Below are 18,837 nucleotides of genomic sequence, written 5' to 3'. Positions count from 1 at the left end.
TCTATTGCTAAAGCATTTGCACTGCTGCAGCAAAGAAAAAAAAACATTAAATATAAATAAAAGTAATAAATATTAATATAAAAATGTTCTATCATTATATTTAAATTAATAATTAAGGATAAAGGAAAATACAGTACAAATAACACTTATTTGCTTATAATATGTTGCTCTCTCGCTCGGTTTAATGTGTTTTTTCTCAATGTCTCATTTTCTGTCAGGCTTTGAGTCACAGGACTTCGACTGGGCAGACTATCTCAAACACACTGGCGCTGAAGCTGCTCCGGATGTGTGTTTCCCAAACGTAAGGAACTTTCTCTCCATTAAAAGTGTCATGAACTGGCTTTTTTATACTGTTGTCTGAGGTCAACTAATGACGTTTGTGTGGTTTTTACATTCAAAAACATCATAACTAATAAGTAATGGGCTATTTTCTACACTGGTTTTGAGGCGCTCTCCAAAACGTTCGGTTTTGATGGGCGTACCGCACTGAAGACTTAGAAGTAAACGCCCCCGGGTAGGATTGGATGAGATTTGGATATTTAATGAGCCTCTGCTCAAATTCACATGAGGGAGGGATTGTTTTGAAAGGGGCCGGAAAAATTTTCTGACAAGGCTCAGTCTCTAAACATTTTTATCAAACAAACACAATGATACATCCATCCGTGATTGATTGATTTTTTTTATTACTTGGCCCACCTGATCGGTGGATAGCATGAACCACACACACACACACACACACACACACACACACACACACACACACACACACACACACACACACACACACACACACACACACACACACTCTTCAAACACAACAGAGATCAAGAAATGAATGTTATTTCACTATTTTAGATTCGCTGCCTGTGCCAGCGTGCTGGTATGCTCTGTTAGACGCGCCACGTGCACGCATAATCAATACGATCTGTAACAATGCAACAGCTACAATCGCAAATAAAAAAACATGTTTTACTCACATAAGTGTATTGCACTATTCCTGTCGTATCCAATATAGAAGACACGATTATCTTGCTATCTTCAGCGTGTTTATTGCTCGTGATCAGTTTAGCTCCACGAGTTGGTGGGCGGGGCTACAGAAGTAGCGTACACATAGAGGCGGCGTTGTACCCTTCCAATACGTCATTGATTTGAGAGCCCTGTTTTCTGGGCCTGGTGTCTATAAAAGCTTTTCTTTTACTAACAAAGACGTTTTCAGCTCTGAAACTTACAGGATAGTCTTCTATTACCATGACCTTTTATATATATCAAAGGTTCAAGGGAAAGTTGATTTCTCAATTCATCACCCCTTTAAACCCCAGAGCTGCCTCGTCATCAGATGACAATGTGTGCAGTTTGATGTTATCTGAAAGAGTCTTTGGGGATTTCTGCTTAATTAGATAAAGTCTGATGACAGTGTGCCAGTTATTGGGCTTTCCCGTTGTGATATTGATCACATTGACATGCACAAGGTGCAAAAAGATTGCTATGCTTTTGTGAGAAATACCCATCCTCTTTTGTGTTTTCTGTTCCTCATAAAGTCGGCAATAAGGTACAGAGGGTGCACTATAACTAATAATTAAAATATTAATAATGTATTTTATTTGAAGTTGACAATGTGTCATATATATATATATATATATATATATATATATATATATATATATATATATATATATATATATATATATATATATATATATATATATTGTGATATTTTCACAGAATTTTATTTTAGCAGCATTAGTTGCTAAAGTGCATAGTCACCATTAATTTAATTTTAAACTGTATTCTCCATTTTAAAGTTTTTAGTGTTTATTCTGTTTGTTATTATTTTGTTTTATTTACCGGTATTATCTTAACAAAATAACAATAAAATCCCTAAAAAGATATTTAGCCTTAAATGTCCAGCTGATCCACTAATTAGCCCCTGACATGCAAACTTAAGGTTAATTAATGTCATGTTAACTATTGTGTTTGCATAATAACTGTTCATCTGTGTGTTTGGAAAACTGTAATGATTATATTGACCAATCAGCATCCAGCACTGGAATTTAACAATTTAATCTAAATTCCACTAATTATTTTGGGATTCAAGATAAAAGCTACGACTGCAGGCTTGTTTGCTGTTTACTTTGCACCAATTATTGGATGTAAATGGTGATAAGTCTTATATAAATGTGCTTGTCATTATTTTGGTGGATTCATTAAAACTTTATGGTTGTATATCTCCCTTGTTATCCTGTTTGTTTGCGTTTACTGTGATATTCATTGTTTTGTGTAATTGGACACATGAGGCTTTTCCATTGACCTATTTTTTTCCTGTGTTGCGATTGATCAGGCGTCTCAGAGCCGGGGCTTCTGTAAGGATATGTGGCTTGAAGCCGTGAATCCACTTCAACCTGCTGAACTCTGTGTCGCTCGTATCACTCAGGTCAAAGGTCGGCTTCTCTGGCTCAAACTGGAAGGTAGGAATGAATAGAGCATGTATGTTCACCTTCTTTTCATATTATTTAAGAGACATTTTTGGAGCACATGACCTAACAGTGAATACCAGAAGCAATAACATGGTGACTCTGACATGTTGACAATTCTCTTTTTTTTTTGTCTGTAGGTCTGACCAAGCCGTTACCAGACTGTATAGTGGATGTTGAGAGTATGAATATATTCCCTGTGGGCTGGTGTGAAGCGAACTGCTATCCACTAACACATTTACAAAAGACTATCTGTGAGTGTCACATACTGATGGATTCATTTGTGCAACATATGCTTTTAGTCTGACATTTACTTCATCAAAAAAGAAAAGGAAAAATTGAAATATTTTAGTTATATTAGTTGTGTATTATACATTTGTAAATGTATTTTAAAATACATTATAATTATGTTATTTATTTAAACATTTTTATTTAAATAGATATATTCATAAATGTATACATACATTTATTTATTTATAAATAAATACATACTATTTTGCTACAGCTAGACCCAAGAATATAATATCTGGTTACGTTTTTGAGTCGGTGACATGACATAATAGCCAATTATGGTTCAGAGGATCATAAAAAAGCAGTAAATATCAGGGAATTCTAAAATTGTCCTTTTGACAATTTATTATATATATACTGTATAATTACATGACAAAATGTCATTTTGTATGTTGCTTGTCCTGGCTAGTTATGAAAACAAAGTAATATCGCAAAAACAGCTCTCATTTATACCGTACTTCAGTGCTGCATATATTGCTCTGTGAAAGTAAACCAAACAAGACTTCTCAGAATTTCATGGCATTTCTAGAGAAACACAGGAATCCTCGAAACTTCCCTATTTTCCCCTTTGCGTCATGTTTTTGTTGTGTGTGTTTTCAGGTCTGCCTCAGAAGAAGATTGCTGTTGTTCAGCCTGAGAAACAGTGAGTGATGTACTCCCCTGTTGGACAGTTTTACCCATGAGCTTTTGTGTTTGTGTTGCTAAAGCGTGGGCCTTTTTAACTAAACGTCATGCATGTGATTCACCTTCTTCCTGTTTGATGCTGTATTTTTCTGTAGTGATTTGATTGATTACTTGATTGATTGGATTGATTTTTTTTAGGTTGGCTCCCTCACAGCCTCCTGATGTCCCTCTTAACCTGTGCCCATCCATTGCCATGGATACAGGTTTTACATATTTACTACATATTCTACCAGTAACTTCATCTGACCTTTGTAATTGTCAAATATAAATATTCTTCACAAATGGACTTTGTGCTGATATTTCTAATCTACTGTATGTTTGTGTTGTGTTGTTTAGGTTTGGTGAACGGAAAGTACTGTTGTTCTCAGCTCTTCATCAATCATCGCTGTTTCTCTGGTCCGTATCTCAACAAGGGCCGAATTGCTGAGTTACCAAAGGCAGTGGGGCCTGGAAAGTGTGCTGTTGTCCTCAAAGAGGTACAATCCTCTCTTATATTGGAGGTTGACGTAATGCAATTTTTTTATTAAGATGAAGATTTTTCAATTTTTAAAATGTACATGAATGTAGAAGGAAAATTTATATTTTAATAAAACATTTTTATGATTTTGTTACAACTCTACATAACAAATACAAAACTATAATTAACTAATATTAAGTTGATACATTGTACAGTACATCCTTACTGAAAAGAGAGAAATAATCACAATTGTATAAAAAAAAACAATTATTATGTAGCCTATAGAATGCCATTAGAATGACCCTAAAATTCAAGATATTGAGACAAAATGTTTCATTGTGTCTTATATTTATATCATATGATATAGTTATAATATCACACGAGTGCTGTTTTTGTCCCACACAAGAGCAAATGTTAATATTGTATTATATTTTAGACACAATATTGTATGTTTGCATCAAATTTTTTTACATATTTTAGCATACACAGCAGTGTCCGAGCAACGTAACTGTGTTTTTGAATGAAACAGAGTTTTGAGCTAATCAATCGTGTGAACCAATGATTCAATGATCCATTCGTAAAGAGAGCCATTTACTTAATTCCTGAATGAATCAGCCGTTTGAACAATCCAATGAATGAATGACTTACTCATTTAGAATTTTACTGCAGTTTTAGTTTCTTATTTAGGATATTGTTTCATCAAAAACATAATTTCAGGTTCCATATAATAATAAAAAAAACATTAAAGATATAGTTAACCCACAAATGAAAATTCTATAATTTAGCCTAAAAGTGAATGATGTTGAATCAAATATAATAATTTTTTTAAAGCTACTTTTTGTGATGTCTATTTGATGCTTTTCTCATTTAACACAATAATAAATTTAAATGATCTTTTGGGGATAATTTCTCAGCCAAATTTGGTGTGTGATTAATGTGTAATTAATAAGAATAAACATTTTAATCGCCTGACAATCCTAATTATGTAATAACGTTTTTGATTAAGTTAAGAATGTCACACTGACAACCTGCATGCATTTCACCCACTGTGGTTGTTTTAGCTGTAGTTTGTGTGTATATTTATGTAACATAATTAATTAAGTAAATAGTCTGATAATGTTATTTTCTTGCAGATTCTGACAATGTTAATAAACTCAGCATATAAGCCCGGCCGTGTGCTCAGAGAGCTACAGATGGTGGAAGACCCACAGTGGAACTGTCAGGAGGAAACCCTGAAAGCCAAGTATGAACACACACACGCTCATGTTTATATCATAGACATTGATTATTTTATATAAAGCTAATTAGAATGTACACAGACTAATCCCATCCATAAAAGTCAAAGGTTTTGTATTTGTAGAATTAAAACATATTTATAAATATTTTTCTTAAATAAAGACGTCCTTAAGGGGAGGTTTTAACAGATTTAGCAATGTATGTAATATAATACAAGGCAAATTATGAGATATTATTGCGCGCTTGCACAAACCCAAAAAAGTTGGGACACTGAGCAAATTGTGAACAAATAAGGAATGCAATAATTTACAAATCTCATGTATACAAATCTTATATTTGATTCAAAATAAAATATAGATAACATTTCAAATGTTGAATGTAAGACATTTTGATATGTCATGCCAAATATTGGCTCATTTTTGATTTCATGAGAGCTACACATTCCAGAAAAGTTGGGACAGGTAGCAATAAGAGGCCGAAAAAGTTAAATGCACATCTGGAGGAACAATATTCAACTTATTAGGTCAATTGGCAACATGATTGGGTATAAAAAGAGCCTCTCGGAGTGGCAGTGTCTCTCAGAAGTCAAGATGGGCAGAGGATCACCAATTTTCCCAATGCTGCGGCAAAAAATACTGGAGCAATATCAGAAAGGAGTTTCTCAGAGAAAACTTGCAAAGAGTATGAAGTTTTCATCATCTACAGTACATAATATCATCCAAAAATTCAGAGAATCTGGAACAATCTCTGTGCATAGGGGTCAAGGCCAGAAAACCATACTGGATGAATGTGATCTTCGGGCCCATAGACGGCACTGCATCACATAGGAATGCTACTATAATGGAAATCACAACATGGGTTTAGGAATACTTCCAGAAAACGCTGTCGTGAACACAATCCACCATGCCATTGGCCGTCGCCGGCTAAAACTCTATAAGTCAAAAAAGAAGCCAGTCTGTGTGTTTTCTCTCTATGTGGTCCTGTTAAACCCTAAGTTACAGGGACAAAATGATGACCAACAGATGACTTATTCCTTATGTGTGTAAGTTTAAAAACAATAATATTACTGATAAATTAGCAAACAAACAGAGTTAAATTGTGCAATCATAATGAACAAAGAGCTTTCCTTCATTTCCATAATGAGGCTTTAAGACTGCTGATTAGCATAGTCATGTGTGGTGAATATGTCAAATGTTTCATTTCATAATGTCCTTGATGGTGGAAACGACTACTGCGTGAAAACATGTTTCCTTGTTTCTAGATATAAAGGGAAAAGCTATCGCTCCACCATGAGAATCGTCCGAACAGCCGATCAAGTATCTGAGTTTTGTCGGCGAGTATGCGAGAGACTCCAGTGTTGTCCAAATCTTTTTGGCCCAACATGTGTGTCCGACAAGTGCCCTGAAAACTGCTCCAGTCAGACCAAGACCAAATACAGTGAGTCTTTTATTCGTCTACAGTGATGAAAAGTGATGTTTTCTCTAACTTGGAATTAAAATGAGATGTTTCACAAGTGCAAGGTATTATTTTCTCCAGAAACACAGATACACTCGCATGTAGTTCTTTCTAACGGTCGATAATTGTGTGTGTGTGTGTTTTTGTTTCATCCCTAATGTAGCATATTACAAGAAGAGGAAAGTTGGTCGCCCCAGTTTAGGAGAGAATGCTCAGGACGGGGACATGACCAAACCAGCACGACGGCGAAAGAAACGCAAAGCCATCTTTGTCCAGAAGAAACGGCGCTCTTCTATTGTAGGATACCACACCACAGAGTCTCCTCAGGTCTGCCAAACCACATGAACCCAGACAAAAACACATACTTTCAATTGTAACTCCTGAAACCTAGACTAGTATGCAAGCATGCAGATGCAAGTGCATCATTTTCAAAGATGTTTGAGGCACCTAAACAGTAAATGTTGCACAAAAAGTGACAAAAATCATAGCCAGTCACAATATATTTTGTGTTTTATTAAGGGTGGGGTAAGTGCTTTCTGGTAACTGTTGTTGATATTTCAAATCACCAAAACAAACACGCCCCTACGTGTTTGGGGGTCTCGGCCCTATATCGGCCCTATATAAAGGGGTCTCGGCCCTATATTGATAGCTCCGCCCCACACATACGTAACCCAGGCAACGACTATGGCAGAATCTGCGTGTTACTAATCCAGGTCGAATATTCAATGAAAAAGTGAATATCCATCACAAAAACACAAACCGTTCTCATAAACAACTCGATAGTACATGAGCCGACAGTCCAACTAATGAACATATTGCAATTATGACCAGATTAGAGTTATAGTGATCACAAAACACAAACTGTTCTCATGAACAACTTGATAGTACACAATCTCGATAGTCCAGCTAACGACATTTGTATGTCAATTATGTCAATTACAATTATGACTGGATAAGGGTTATATAGATCATGAAAAGAGGAAAAAATAAAGGAGTATAGTATCTTACTTGTCGGACACATTTTGTGAGCTGACGCTTGAAACAGACAGTGAGGAGATTTAGATGCTCCATACGGTGTGGAATGAACAGGTCTTTATCATCGCTGAAGTGAGTGACAATACGATCGTAAATGGACAAACAAGCGAACATGACACACGAGAATATTCAAGCAAAAGCCAGCATATATTCGTTCTCTGCTAATGTCCGCCATGTGTGACTCGTGTGTTTTGAATAATGACGTGCACTGAGTTCTCTCTTCTCACCATCAATAGTAGACACGCCCCTAAGCTGCTGATTGGCTACAGGTTTGTTATTGCACTCGGCCCGAGTCCGTTTTGTAAAACGGTTTTGAAATAACACTTACTCCACCTTTAACTACTGTATGCAAACGCTACTTGTAACAATTCGATTTGTTGTGGGTGGAGCTAACAACTGCACTGCAAAAATCATTTATTTTAAATAATAAATCAATTTTTTTTTTTTTCAGAAAAAATATCGAAACTAAGAAAAAATTACTAAGATTTACTAAGATCTTGAATTTATCTTTTTTTTTTCCTTTTTTTTACACATAATTTATTTATTTATTTATTTATTTATGTATTTAAATGCTTAAGTTAGAAAAAATATCCGGAAGAACTATAGAAGTATCAAATATTGTACACTTTTCAACTACAATTTTTCTTCTCATTTTCATAATTTAAATGGTTGCGTATTCATTTGTATCCATTTCATAATTTTTATTGGTGTTATTTACTTCACCAATAAAATCCTAAAAGCTTGTTAAAGTATTGCAGACTTCAGTTAAATCTGTTTGTTTAATTTAAATAAATTATATTATTATATGCTAAGAACATTTTAATTCACAAGTAAATGTATATTTTCTCAGGATCTTTAGATTTTTTTTGGTGGAAATTAAGACGAAAATGCTGATTAGTGCTTTTTTTTTGTAGTGTGCGTCGTGACAAAAAAAACGCCAACTGAAATTAAAAAAAATTAAAAATTCTGGGTAACATAAAAGAGATATGATTTCTTGATGCTTTAGCACGTTAAACCTGGAAAAAGGCATCGTCACATTACCAAAATTTCAGCAAAATTTGGCTGTAACTTTAAATATGACCTTAAGATACAGTGTAAACCTGTCCCTCCACTGTGTCTTTATAGGACAGTGATTATTACTATGATGATGAGGAAGAGGATTTTGAGGAGTGGGGCAGTGAGAACAGTTCCAACTCGCTCCGTGAGGAGGCCTCTGCCCACTCCGTCCAGGACGCCCCAAGGAGAGGAAGACCACCGCGCCGTGCTGCTCTTCAGCGCAGGGCGACCCATCCAAATACCTCCGACAGGACCTCTCCCAGAAGAACCACGCGCTCGGTTTCCTACACCCAGAACCAGACCGCCAACCACACAAACACAAAGGTAAAGTGTCCACACAGACATACAGTGCAGAAGCTTTTGTGCGAATGATTCCCTAAACTTGCATTAATTTAATGAAGGCCTAGAGTTAAATTATAATAGCTAAGGTGCTTGTGTGCATATGTAGACGGAGAGTTTTGAAGAGGAAGATCGTCTGGTGCTAGAGAGGAACCCTTTGGAATGGAGTGTATCTGATGTGGTTGACTTCATCACGTCCACAGACTGTGCCTCTCTAGCAAAGATATTCCAAGAACAGGTACAGGACACTAACCATCACTTGGCACTTCTTTGGCTTTAAATGTCTAATTCATATCAAGTTTTCAAAGTCTAAATCAGATCTCTCAGTTCAATACAAGGTTATTTTCGTAAACGAAAACTGAAACTAAGACTAAAACTATTGGTCAAAAAACATTTTCGTAAACTGAAATAAAATTTAAAAATCTGAATAAATAAAAAACTAAAACTAAACGAAACTAACTACTCTTACTAAAAAACTAACTGAAATAAAATAATAATTAGCAAAAATAAATATTCGTTTTCGTTATTAATAAGCTCTCTTTAATGTGGTGGAAAATCTGACTGTGGCAGTTGAGGGAGTGTCTATTGCGCAACTGCGCGTGAAGTGATCTGAGGAGGAGATTAACCGCTGCCATGTGACGGACGCGTGCAGACAGTCAACACATCGCCAGTCTTAAACGGCAGTTCACAAAGAATCAATGCGTCCGTGGCAGTGAAAGGGGAAATAACACAAGGTAATGAGATGCACGTTGAACTTCTTTTAACTTAAGCTCACTGTTTTAGAATGCCGTTTCTTACGTGACGATTGATGCAGGCGCAAAAGTCAGCAACTATATTAGCAAATAACGTTACTAGCCTACTGTGCGTTTGAGATTTCATGTTTGCATAATATTGACAGGCTCAAAGGTGTTATCATAATCATTTACTACTACTAATATTATTATCTGTGTGGAGACATTTCCCCACAAAGTAGGGAATACCAGGACACACACACACACACACAGGTTTGTTTCACTATATAAGTGAGGACATTGTATGGACTTCCATTGATTTTATATCAGGTTAATGATATTTTATATCCCCTAACCCAATCCCTCTCCCCAAACCTACCCATCCCAAGAACGTGCAAAACAATAGATTTAAATAAAAACATGTTTTGGCCGATTTATAAGCCTTTTTAACTAGTGAGGACCAGTCAAATGTCCTTACTAGTCAGTTATCATAATATTTTACTAGATAAGTGAGGACATTGGTCCCCTTTACAATTATAGCACAACAAACACACACACGCACACACACATGTCTGGTGCGCTATCTTTGTGGGGACTTGCCATATAGACGTAATGGTTTTTATACCATACAAACCATATATTCTATCCCCCTACACTGCCCCTGCCCCTAAACCTACCCATCACAGGAAACTTTCTACATTTTCAATAGAACTCATTTTGTATGATTTATAAGCTTTTGTACCCATGGGGACCTCTATTTAGGTCCCCACGGTGACACGAGTCCCCATGAGTCTGTGTGCATTCAGTTTGAAGTCCTCACCAGGCTAGAAAAACATGTACACACTCACACACACACACACACACACACACACACACACACACACACACACACACACACACACACACACACACACACACACACACACACACACACACACACACACACACAGAGCAAAACTGCTAGCCTACATTGTACTACTGAAGAAATTAAAATAAGCTTTTAATTGTTTAACAATATTTCATCTGTTATGAGTGAGTTTGTCTGGAATTTATAATTTTTACTTTTATATTTTACGTTGCATCTATTTTGTTCTTTAAGATAGATCCTATATAGGTCATAGTTTGACTCAAGCTTTTTTGCTCAAAGGTGAAGACCCAACTTTATGCATGTTTTGTAAGACCGTCCTGGGTTTAAACAATAATGCTTGTTTATCAAGTTATTTCACTTAAGGATGTTTAGTAAGATTAAACTCTAATCTGTGCAAACATTAAACTTTGCTGAAATTAAAAACCTTGATTTGGTCTCTACACTTCATTATGGTAACTCTGCTAAACTATAATTACTAAAACTAAAACTGAAACTAAATAAATAAAAACTAAATAGAAATGTATTTGCAAAATAAAAACTAAACTAAAACTAGCAAAACCATTTGTAAAACTAACTAAAACTAAACTGAAATTTGTAGCAAAATTGAAAACGATAATAAAATAAAAACTAATTTAAAAAAGCGAAACTATAATAACCTTGGTTCAATAAGTAGTCTATTTCAGTTTATTTCATTTTAAAATGTATCATTTAAATGATTGAAATGATTAAAAATGATTTAAAGATTTGTTTTTGTTTTCTGATTTAAAATTCTCAAACTGATTAATTGCTTTATATATATATATATATATATATATATATATATATATATATATATATATATATATATATATATATATATATATATATATATATTTTTTTTTTTTTTTTTTTGTGTGTGTGTGCTTATTTTCAAAATTTAAATTGTCAAAGATTATGATTACTTTGTATAAGTATTATTGTCTTTTCTGAATCCAAACAGTTTTTTTAAATATTGCAGACTTCGGTTATTTTTATTAGTATTAGTATTTATTTTATTGTTTTCTGTTTTCTGTTTCTACTTCAGTTAAACCAAATAAGCAGATTTTCCATTATTGTATTTTATTATTTTTATTTTAATTCATTTTTATGTTCTTTTATTATTTTCATAATTGAAGTTATCATTATCAGTATTATTGTCAAATATTGCAGGTTATATTAAAAGGCCAATCAGTGGTTAAATTGTCGAAGATTATGATGATTAATAGTATTAGCATTTATTTTATTGTTTTCTGAATTCGTTTTTAATATAGTGCAGACTTCAATTAATTCAACTAAAATAGTTCTTTATTTATTATTTTCATAATTTAAAGTGTCAAAGAATATGAATAAGAATATATTTTTTAAAAATGTCATAATTTAAATAAAAGTGTAATAAAAGTGTATTAAACTGTTATATATTTATTTTTTTAGTGTTCTTTTTTACTTCTCTGATTTCAAATACTCAACTGAAGTCGGCAATACTCAAATATCAGTCGCTAATTAATTTTAATATTATTTTATTTAATTAATTTCATCATTTATATAGTATTTTAATATTGACATAATAATAAAATATTTGTTTAAACATTGCAGGCTGTAATAAACAAAGGCTAATCATTGTGTAAACTAGAATGCTTTCTATTGTAGACAACATGACATTTTCAATAACACTATTTTACAGTGTCCTTTTTACATATGTTACAAGTACTTACCATAGTAATAACAGTAAATTATGCATAATTACATGCAACTAATTAACAACCAAACCTAATCATAGCCTAACCCTATAGTAATTACATGTATTTAATCAATATTACTCAGTACTTATGCAATGACACTTTAAAATAAAGTGTAACCGAAACGTCCCCTATTTACTTTATTAATAAACATTCTTGGTCTACTGCAGATTAGAAAACAATCCAACATTTCTAATGAAAACTAAGAAACATGCACTAGTATGGTGTGTGCAACTGAAGCAAACAAGACGCAAAATGAAACAAATTTCAATAATTATGCTAACTTTTACGTGTTTATTTCCTTCTCAAGGACATTGATGGACAGGCATTGCTGCTGCTGACCCTTCCTACAGTCCAAGAATGCATGGACCTAAAGCTCGGCCCCGCCATCAAACTCTGTCATCAGATCGAGCGAGTCAAAGTGGCCTTCTACTCCCAGTACGCTAACTAAGCTGACCTTTAGCCTCGGCGGACGCAAATCAACAGACACCTATGATACTCAGGGGATGTAAGGAGTCATTCCATCCATCAAGAAACCTCAGGTTGCCTCGTACCGAATGGATTATGTTGCCTTCAATGTGAGATTTAGTCAAGGAATAAGCTTTCCCTGCAAATGAAAAAAAGTTTAAAGGTGAAGGCTGCTGGTCTAGCTGGTCTCCCGGCCTAGTTAAACTTCTATTAAGTTGATTTAGCTGGTTGGCCTGCTGGTCAAGTACCTAAAACCTCTCTAAAGCCATCAACATAGACCAGCCAAACCAGGCTGGTCTCAGCTTAAAGAGTTTTTTTTTCAGCATGGTGGTGTGCTGAATCCCCAACGAAGACTTCCTAAACAAGCTAAAGGAGGTTTAGGTTGGTTTCAGAAGAAAGTCTCGATAGGGACGAAGACAACGAGAGGGAATGAGGATATGTTTAACCCTCTGGGGTTCTTCGGTCATTTCTGACCCGAATTTTTTTTTGAAAGAAATGTTAAAAATCGTAGCTTCATCTGAATGGTACGAAACTTGGTGAGGGTATTGGTACTTGGTATATGGACAGAAAAAAAAATTGGGGACAGGATTGGAAAAGTCTAAGTGGTCGTAAAAAAAATAGTCACACTCGGGGCCTTCGGGTCAAAAAAGACCCCCATAGGAAATGAATGGGAAATTGGCAAAAATATGAAAATACAGAGTTTTTTTGTGCATATAATCTACAAATCAGCCAGGATGCAGAAAAAAAGGACTCAACAGTGAAGGGGTGAATCTCTAAAACATCAAGAGTGCAAAACAGACAAACAAAAACTCACACACACACACACACACACAGGTTCTGTAATGCACTCTAGTGGTAAAAATGTGCTATTGCGTGATAAAAATGCTCACTGTGTCCACCAGATGGCACCAATCAAATAAAAAAATGCTTTCATGAGGCCTAGGCTTGACTCTAAAATGAAATACAGCTTTAATAAAAAAAGGAAAAAATAAATAAAATAAAATTCTATTATATTCAATGGGAAAAAATGGGTCATAATTATTGCATAAATATTATTTATAAATCATAAAATTATCTCAAAACACCAAAAAAGAAAAGAAAAAATATTATTGAACAAAAATATATTTCATTGATTTTACTCAATTTTTTTTTTTTTTGATTCCCGACCTCCGGGTCCTTTTAGACCCGAAGGTCCTGAGTGTGACCCATAAATGAAGAACCCCAGAGGGTTAAACTGTGAAAAAACATCCAATCCCTTGAGTTCACCGCAGAACTATCTGAAATCTTTAAAGACCAAATTATATTTATAATGGCGAATTATATACAAAGTATTAACTTCGGAAGTGAACTAATATATTTGTTATATTTATTTTGTTCGGATAAACTATTTTTATAAAGTTTGTCGTGTTCGTCAGGTGAGTGGCGGCGATTTAACACCTTTAAATCTACTTTGGGCAACTTGGGCATTATGAATTATTAATATCAGGAATGATATTTGATATAAACATATTGTGCGTGTATGCTGAGATGTACACATATTTGTGCATGGATGTTAATTGCATACAAAACTACACACAGTTGTTTCCCTAAAAGTACATGCCTGTTGTAACACATTTGTTTTCTCTTTAGAATTTAAGGGCAAATGAATTTTTGAAGAGCTGCCTTTTGTCATCTATATTTGATGTAAATGTTATCGATCTATGCAAACAGTGGATGTTTTCTACATATATTTTTTTCGTTTGTAATGACTTTCATAGCGATATATTTTTTACTTCTCTGTTTTCCGACACAACGGGATCACTTCACAAGTAGAATGTATTCAAGATTGATGGACTGCTATTGAAATGTTGTCTGTAATCATAAACCATTTCCATTATTGCAATAATTAAAAATTGCCAATGTCTGAAAGATCTGCAAATGTAAACATCAGATGTCCATTACCGCAAACAAACATTTTGATTTAGTTTGTAAAAATGAACAATGGTTCTTCCGGCTTTCAATGGAAGTCTATGGGACAAGGCAGAAATGAAAAGTGAGTAAGTTATTTCACACATGTTAACATGAGACTAGATTGATCGTGTATAATAGTACATTAATAACAGTGTGCATTTTAATGTTTATTTCAATGCAACGTCTTGTCCCACAAATATATCCCATGTAAATGTGACTTGCTTATTTTTTCAACCTGACAGACGAGTCGAAATTATTTTCTGTGGCGAATCGACAGATGCAGATGATATTTTGTATTTAACCCAGAACATTCCTTTAATAATAAAAGTATATGACTGCATAGTTTATTCTTGGCTGTGATTTTCAGAAATTTTGAAACAAATGTGAATTGAATCACCCCGATGCGAACATCATTTCCGGGAAACGGTAGGCAACGTTATGCGGGCTATTTACGGCACATCCCACTCACACACAGATGATATTACATAATTACAGGAGGTTTTTTTTTTCCTGCCATGAACATTTCTCTAATTTCATAGATAAGGATTGGCACAGACAATTGAAGGCTACACTATTTGGGCAAAAATATTATGGACAATATTTCAGGTGCTTCAATCAGACCCATTGACCCAGGTGAATAAAACCAAGAACCTAGCCATGAAGTCTGCATTTACAAACATTTGTGGAAAAAATAGTCATTATGAAAAACTGAATTAAAGCGTGATACTCTGAGTATGCTACCTTTGCAATGAGTCAGTACATGAAATTTCATCCCTGCTATTCCACAGCCAACAGTAAGTGATATTATTGGAAAGTGGAAGCGTTTAAGAATGGCATGGACCGAGTGCTGAGGTGCTAGTGTGTAAAAGATGTGCTGGCTCCATAGCTGAAGAGTTCAAAACAGTCAAAACTTTTGGTTAACATTTTTTGAAGAATGATGCTAACATTTCTACCCCACTAGAACTCTGATCAAGCTTAATTGGCAACTGCTCAACCAAATACTGCAAAATCTAATACCACTGGCATTAAAGGGATAGTTCGCTCAAAAATGAAAATTAGCCCATGATTTATTCACCCTCAAGTCATCCTAGGTGTATATGACATTCTTTTTTTAGACGAATAAAAGTTGAGTTATATTAAAAAAGTCCGGGCTAATCCAGGCTTTATAATGCCAGGGATTGTTGCTCTAATTTTGAAGTCCATAAAAATATATCTGTCCGTTAAATAACATACTTCACACAGGTCTGGGTGGTTAATAAATGCCTTCTGAAGCAAATCGTTGCATTTGTGTAAGAAAAGTATCCATAATTAAAACTTTTTAAATTCAAATTCTGGCCGATCGCCTTGCGTGGAAAAGTGCTGAAAGTGCCTTCCTGTAGTTCAAGATGCGTACGCGACGTCTGATGAGCGTACCTGTTAGCGTAAGCCTTTGAACTGCAGAAGCAGTTTCATAAATATGGATATTTATTAACCTCCCGGAGCCGTGTGGAGAATAAAGCTTGCATTAGCCAGGTCTTTTTTAAATATAACTCAACTTTTATTCGTCTGAAAGAAGAATGTCATATACACCTGGGATGACTTGAGGGTGAGTAAATCATGGGCTAATTTTCATTTTTGGGTGAACTATATCTTTAATATCAGAACGAAAACTCACATCAGCAAGTTCAATGCCAAGCGTAGGATGGAGTGGTGTTAAGCACGCCATCACTGGACTCTGGAGCAGTGGAAACGTGTTCTTTGGAGTGACGAATCATACTTCTCTGTTTGGCAGTCTGATTTTAATTTTGGCGGATGACAAGAGAACGTCAACTGCCTGACTGCACTGTGCCAAATGTAAAGTTTGGTGGAGGTGGGATAATAGTACGGGGCTGTTTTACAGCGGGTTAGGCTTGGCCCCTTACTTCCAGTGCTTCAGCATACTGTTGCATACATACCCGCTGGACATCTAAACTTGTCTCTGGCCAGGGCGCTATTCTTATACATTTGAATTATCTGTCATTTCACAATTCATTTCCTGGCAATATTCACCCCCCTCCTGTTTCTGTTTTCCTTCCTGTTCTGCCAATTGACGGTCAACCCTTTTTTTAGAGGCAAGATGAAACATTTTCCAAGGACCATCAACTCTTTACCAGAAGAAAGAAGCCTCCAAGTGACGTATTTATTTCACACCTCGTAATAATGGTCTTGTTCATTCACAGCCACCTGTTGTTTAGTGGAAACCTGACTAAGAAAAAACTACTCAGTGGCCACATTACCTTGTCAGATATACTTTTTAAAATCAGTCACGTAGGACATGAGGCCTCAAAACACATCTGGGTTTTATTGAATTCAAACTGTTCTATAATTGTTTTCTATAGGATAAATGAAATATTTTATCAATAATGACATTTTGGACAATGTTATGCTTCCAACATTGTGTGGACAGTTTGTGGAAGGCCCTTATCTATTCCAGCACATGACTGTGCCCTAATGCACAAAGCAAGTCTATTAATACATGGTTGGATGAGTTTGAAACACTCCAAAATCTTGTGGAAAGCCTTCCCAGAGGAGTGTTAGAGGTTATCTACAAAGAGAGAACCAACTCCATCTTAATTACTAACATATTATACACTACATATTATATTATTAACTCCATCGCATTTAGAATGCAATATCATTACGGTCCCTGTTGGTGTTATGGTCTTTTGTGCATTTAGACTTTATGCACCAGAGAAACAAACGCACAGCCATCTTTAGAATATTGTGTTTAAACATTAAGTATATACAATACAAGTATGCAAGTTAAGTATTTACGACAGGACAGCACACCTGGAGGTAGATTTACTAACAGCTTGCACCAGCGCAAACCATCTTTTCATGTTAAAAAACGTTCAGGTTTTACTAAAAGCACGGTGAAAACAGCTGTAAGGGATACTTTTGCAGCTGACCTTAGTGCATATGTATTTGCAGAAGTTTCCCTTTCAGAAGCAAAAATCATGGGAGGAGATTATTTAAATGAATCGCCAAAGATGATTTACTAAGGTTTGCGCTTGTCAATTTACTGGTATTTGCGCCATTATTTATCTCCCCAAAAAAGCATGCCGCAATGCAGACGATAATTTACACAGCTCTTGGTAGATTTCGTTGGTCATATGATCCGGCTTTGTGATTGATTGGTCTTCGACTGTTATTTACAGTCGAATTACACATATAGTACAGGCCAAAAGTTCAGACACGTTACTATTTGTAATGTTTTTGAAAGAAGTTTCTTCTGCATCAAGCCTGCATTTATTTGATCAAAAATACAGAAGAAAAAAACTACATTGTATTATATTATTACAATTTAAAATAATTGGTTTTCAATTTATTATACTTAATAATTTTACTTATAAATTAAGCTTTGCATCACAGAAATAAAAGGTACAATTTTGACAGTGCACCATTGGATTCAGTTTTTATTCACAATTTGTCCCAACTTTTTTGGAATTAGGTTTGTAGAAAATACAATTACAATTATTATAAAATGATTTGTCACATAAAAGTATTTTTTTTTTATCATGCTAATGAAAATTGTAATACAATGTGCTCATGCTTGATTAGATTAGATTAGATTTAACTTTATTGTCATTACACAAGTACAGGTACAAGGCAACGAAATGCAGTTTGGGTCTAACCAGAAGTGCTATAGTAGAAAGTGCAGTATTTACAGTGGTTGAATAAGTGCAGGGCACGGTTATGTACTGATATAAATAGAGATGATTATTGCTCTAAACAAAATATACAGATGTATTGTATTGATGCCACAATACAAAACAAAAATCTACTGTACTACTATGTATGAGTGTCGTGTTCTTTCAGTAATATATGTTTTCTTTTCGTTCTTTCTTTTTGGTGTAAAACATGAACCTGACATGTTCTTGAGAGTTTATTTGATATTCATCCAATTAGGTTCTTATTAGGTTCAGTATTACTATGCTGTAACACACAAAATGGGTCTCGACACTTCTATTTATCATATGTCTTCACAGTTCATTACAAGAAATTATCTTTGCACAGTGTGTTA

General features: G+C 34.7%; 1 protein-coding gene across 2 annotated transcripts in view; it reads left to right on the top strand.

Moving 5' to 3' along the window:
- The window catches only part of sfmbt2 (Scm like with four mbt domains 2), a 50,587-nt gene extending 37,752 nt beyond the window's left edge, over positions 1-12,835 (top strand). For both annotated transcript variants that reach the window (XM_067427035.1, XM_067427034.1), the window contains 12 exons: positions 219-301; positions 2,339-2,465; positions 2,612-2,725; positions 3,363-3,405; positions 3,585-3,649; positions 3,783-3,922; positions 5,037-5,146; positions 6,401-6,576; positions 6,758-6,921; positions 8,755-9,009; positions 9,134-9,262; positions 12,688-12,835. In XM_067427035.1, coding sequence (XP_067283136.1) covers positions 219-301; positions 2,339-2,465; positions 2,612-2,725; positions 3,363-3,405; positions 3,585-3,649; positions 3,783-3,922; positions 5,037-5,146; positions 6,401-6,576; positions 6,758-6,921; positions 8,755-9,009; positions 9,134-9,262; positions 12,688-12,828 — 1,547 coding nt within the window. In that variant the 3' untranslated portion in view covers positions 12,829-12,835. The remainder of the gene's footprint in view (positions 1-218; positions 302-2,338; positions 2,466-2,611; positions 2,726-3,362; positions 3,406-3,584; positions 3,650-3,782; positions 3,923-5,036; positions 5,147-6,400; positions 6,577-6,757; positions 6,922-8,754; positions 9,010-9,133; positions 9,263-12,687) is intronic.
- The last annotated feature ends 6,002 nt before the right edge of the window (positions 12,836-18,837 follow it).

This window comes from Pseudorasbora parva, chromosome 20, assembly GCF_024679245.1.
Source record: "Pseudorasbora parva isolate DD20220531a chromosome 20, ASM2467924v1, whole genome shotgun sequence".
In the NCBI taxonomy this organism is placed as follows: domain Eukaryota; kingdom Metazoa; phylum Chordata; class Actinopteri; order Cypriniformes; family Gobionidae; genus Pseudorasbora; species Pseudorasbora parva.
Note: the sequence above shows the minus strand (reverse complement) of the source record. Positions and strands in the feature narration are given on the sequence as shown.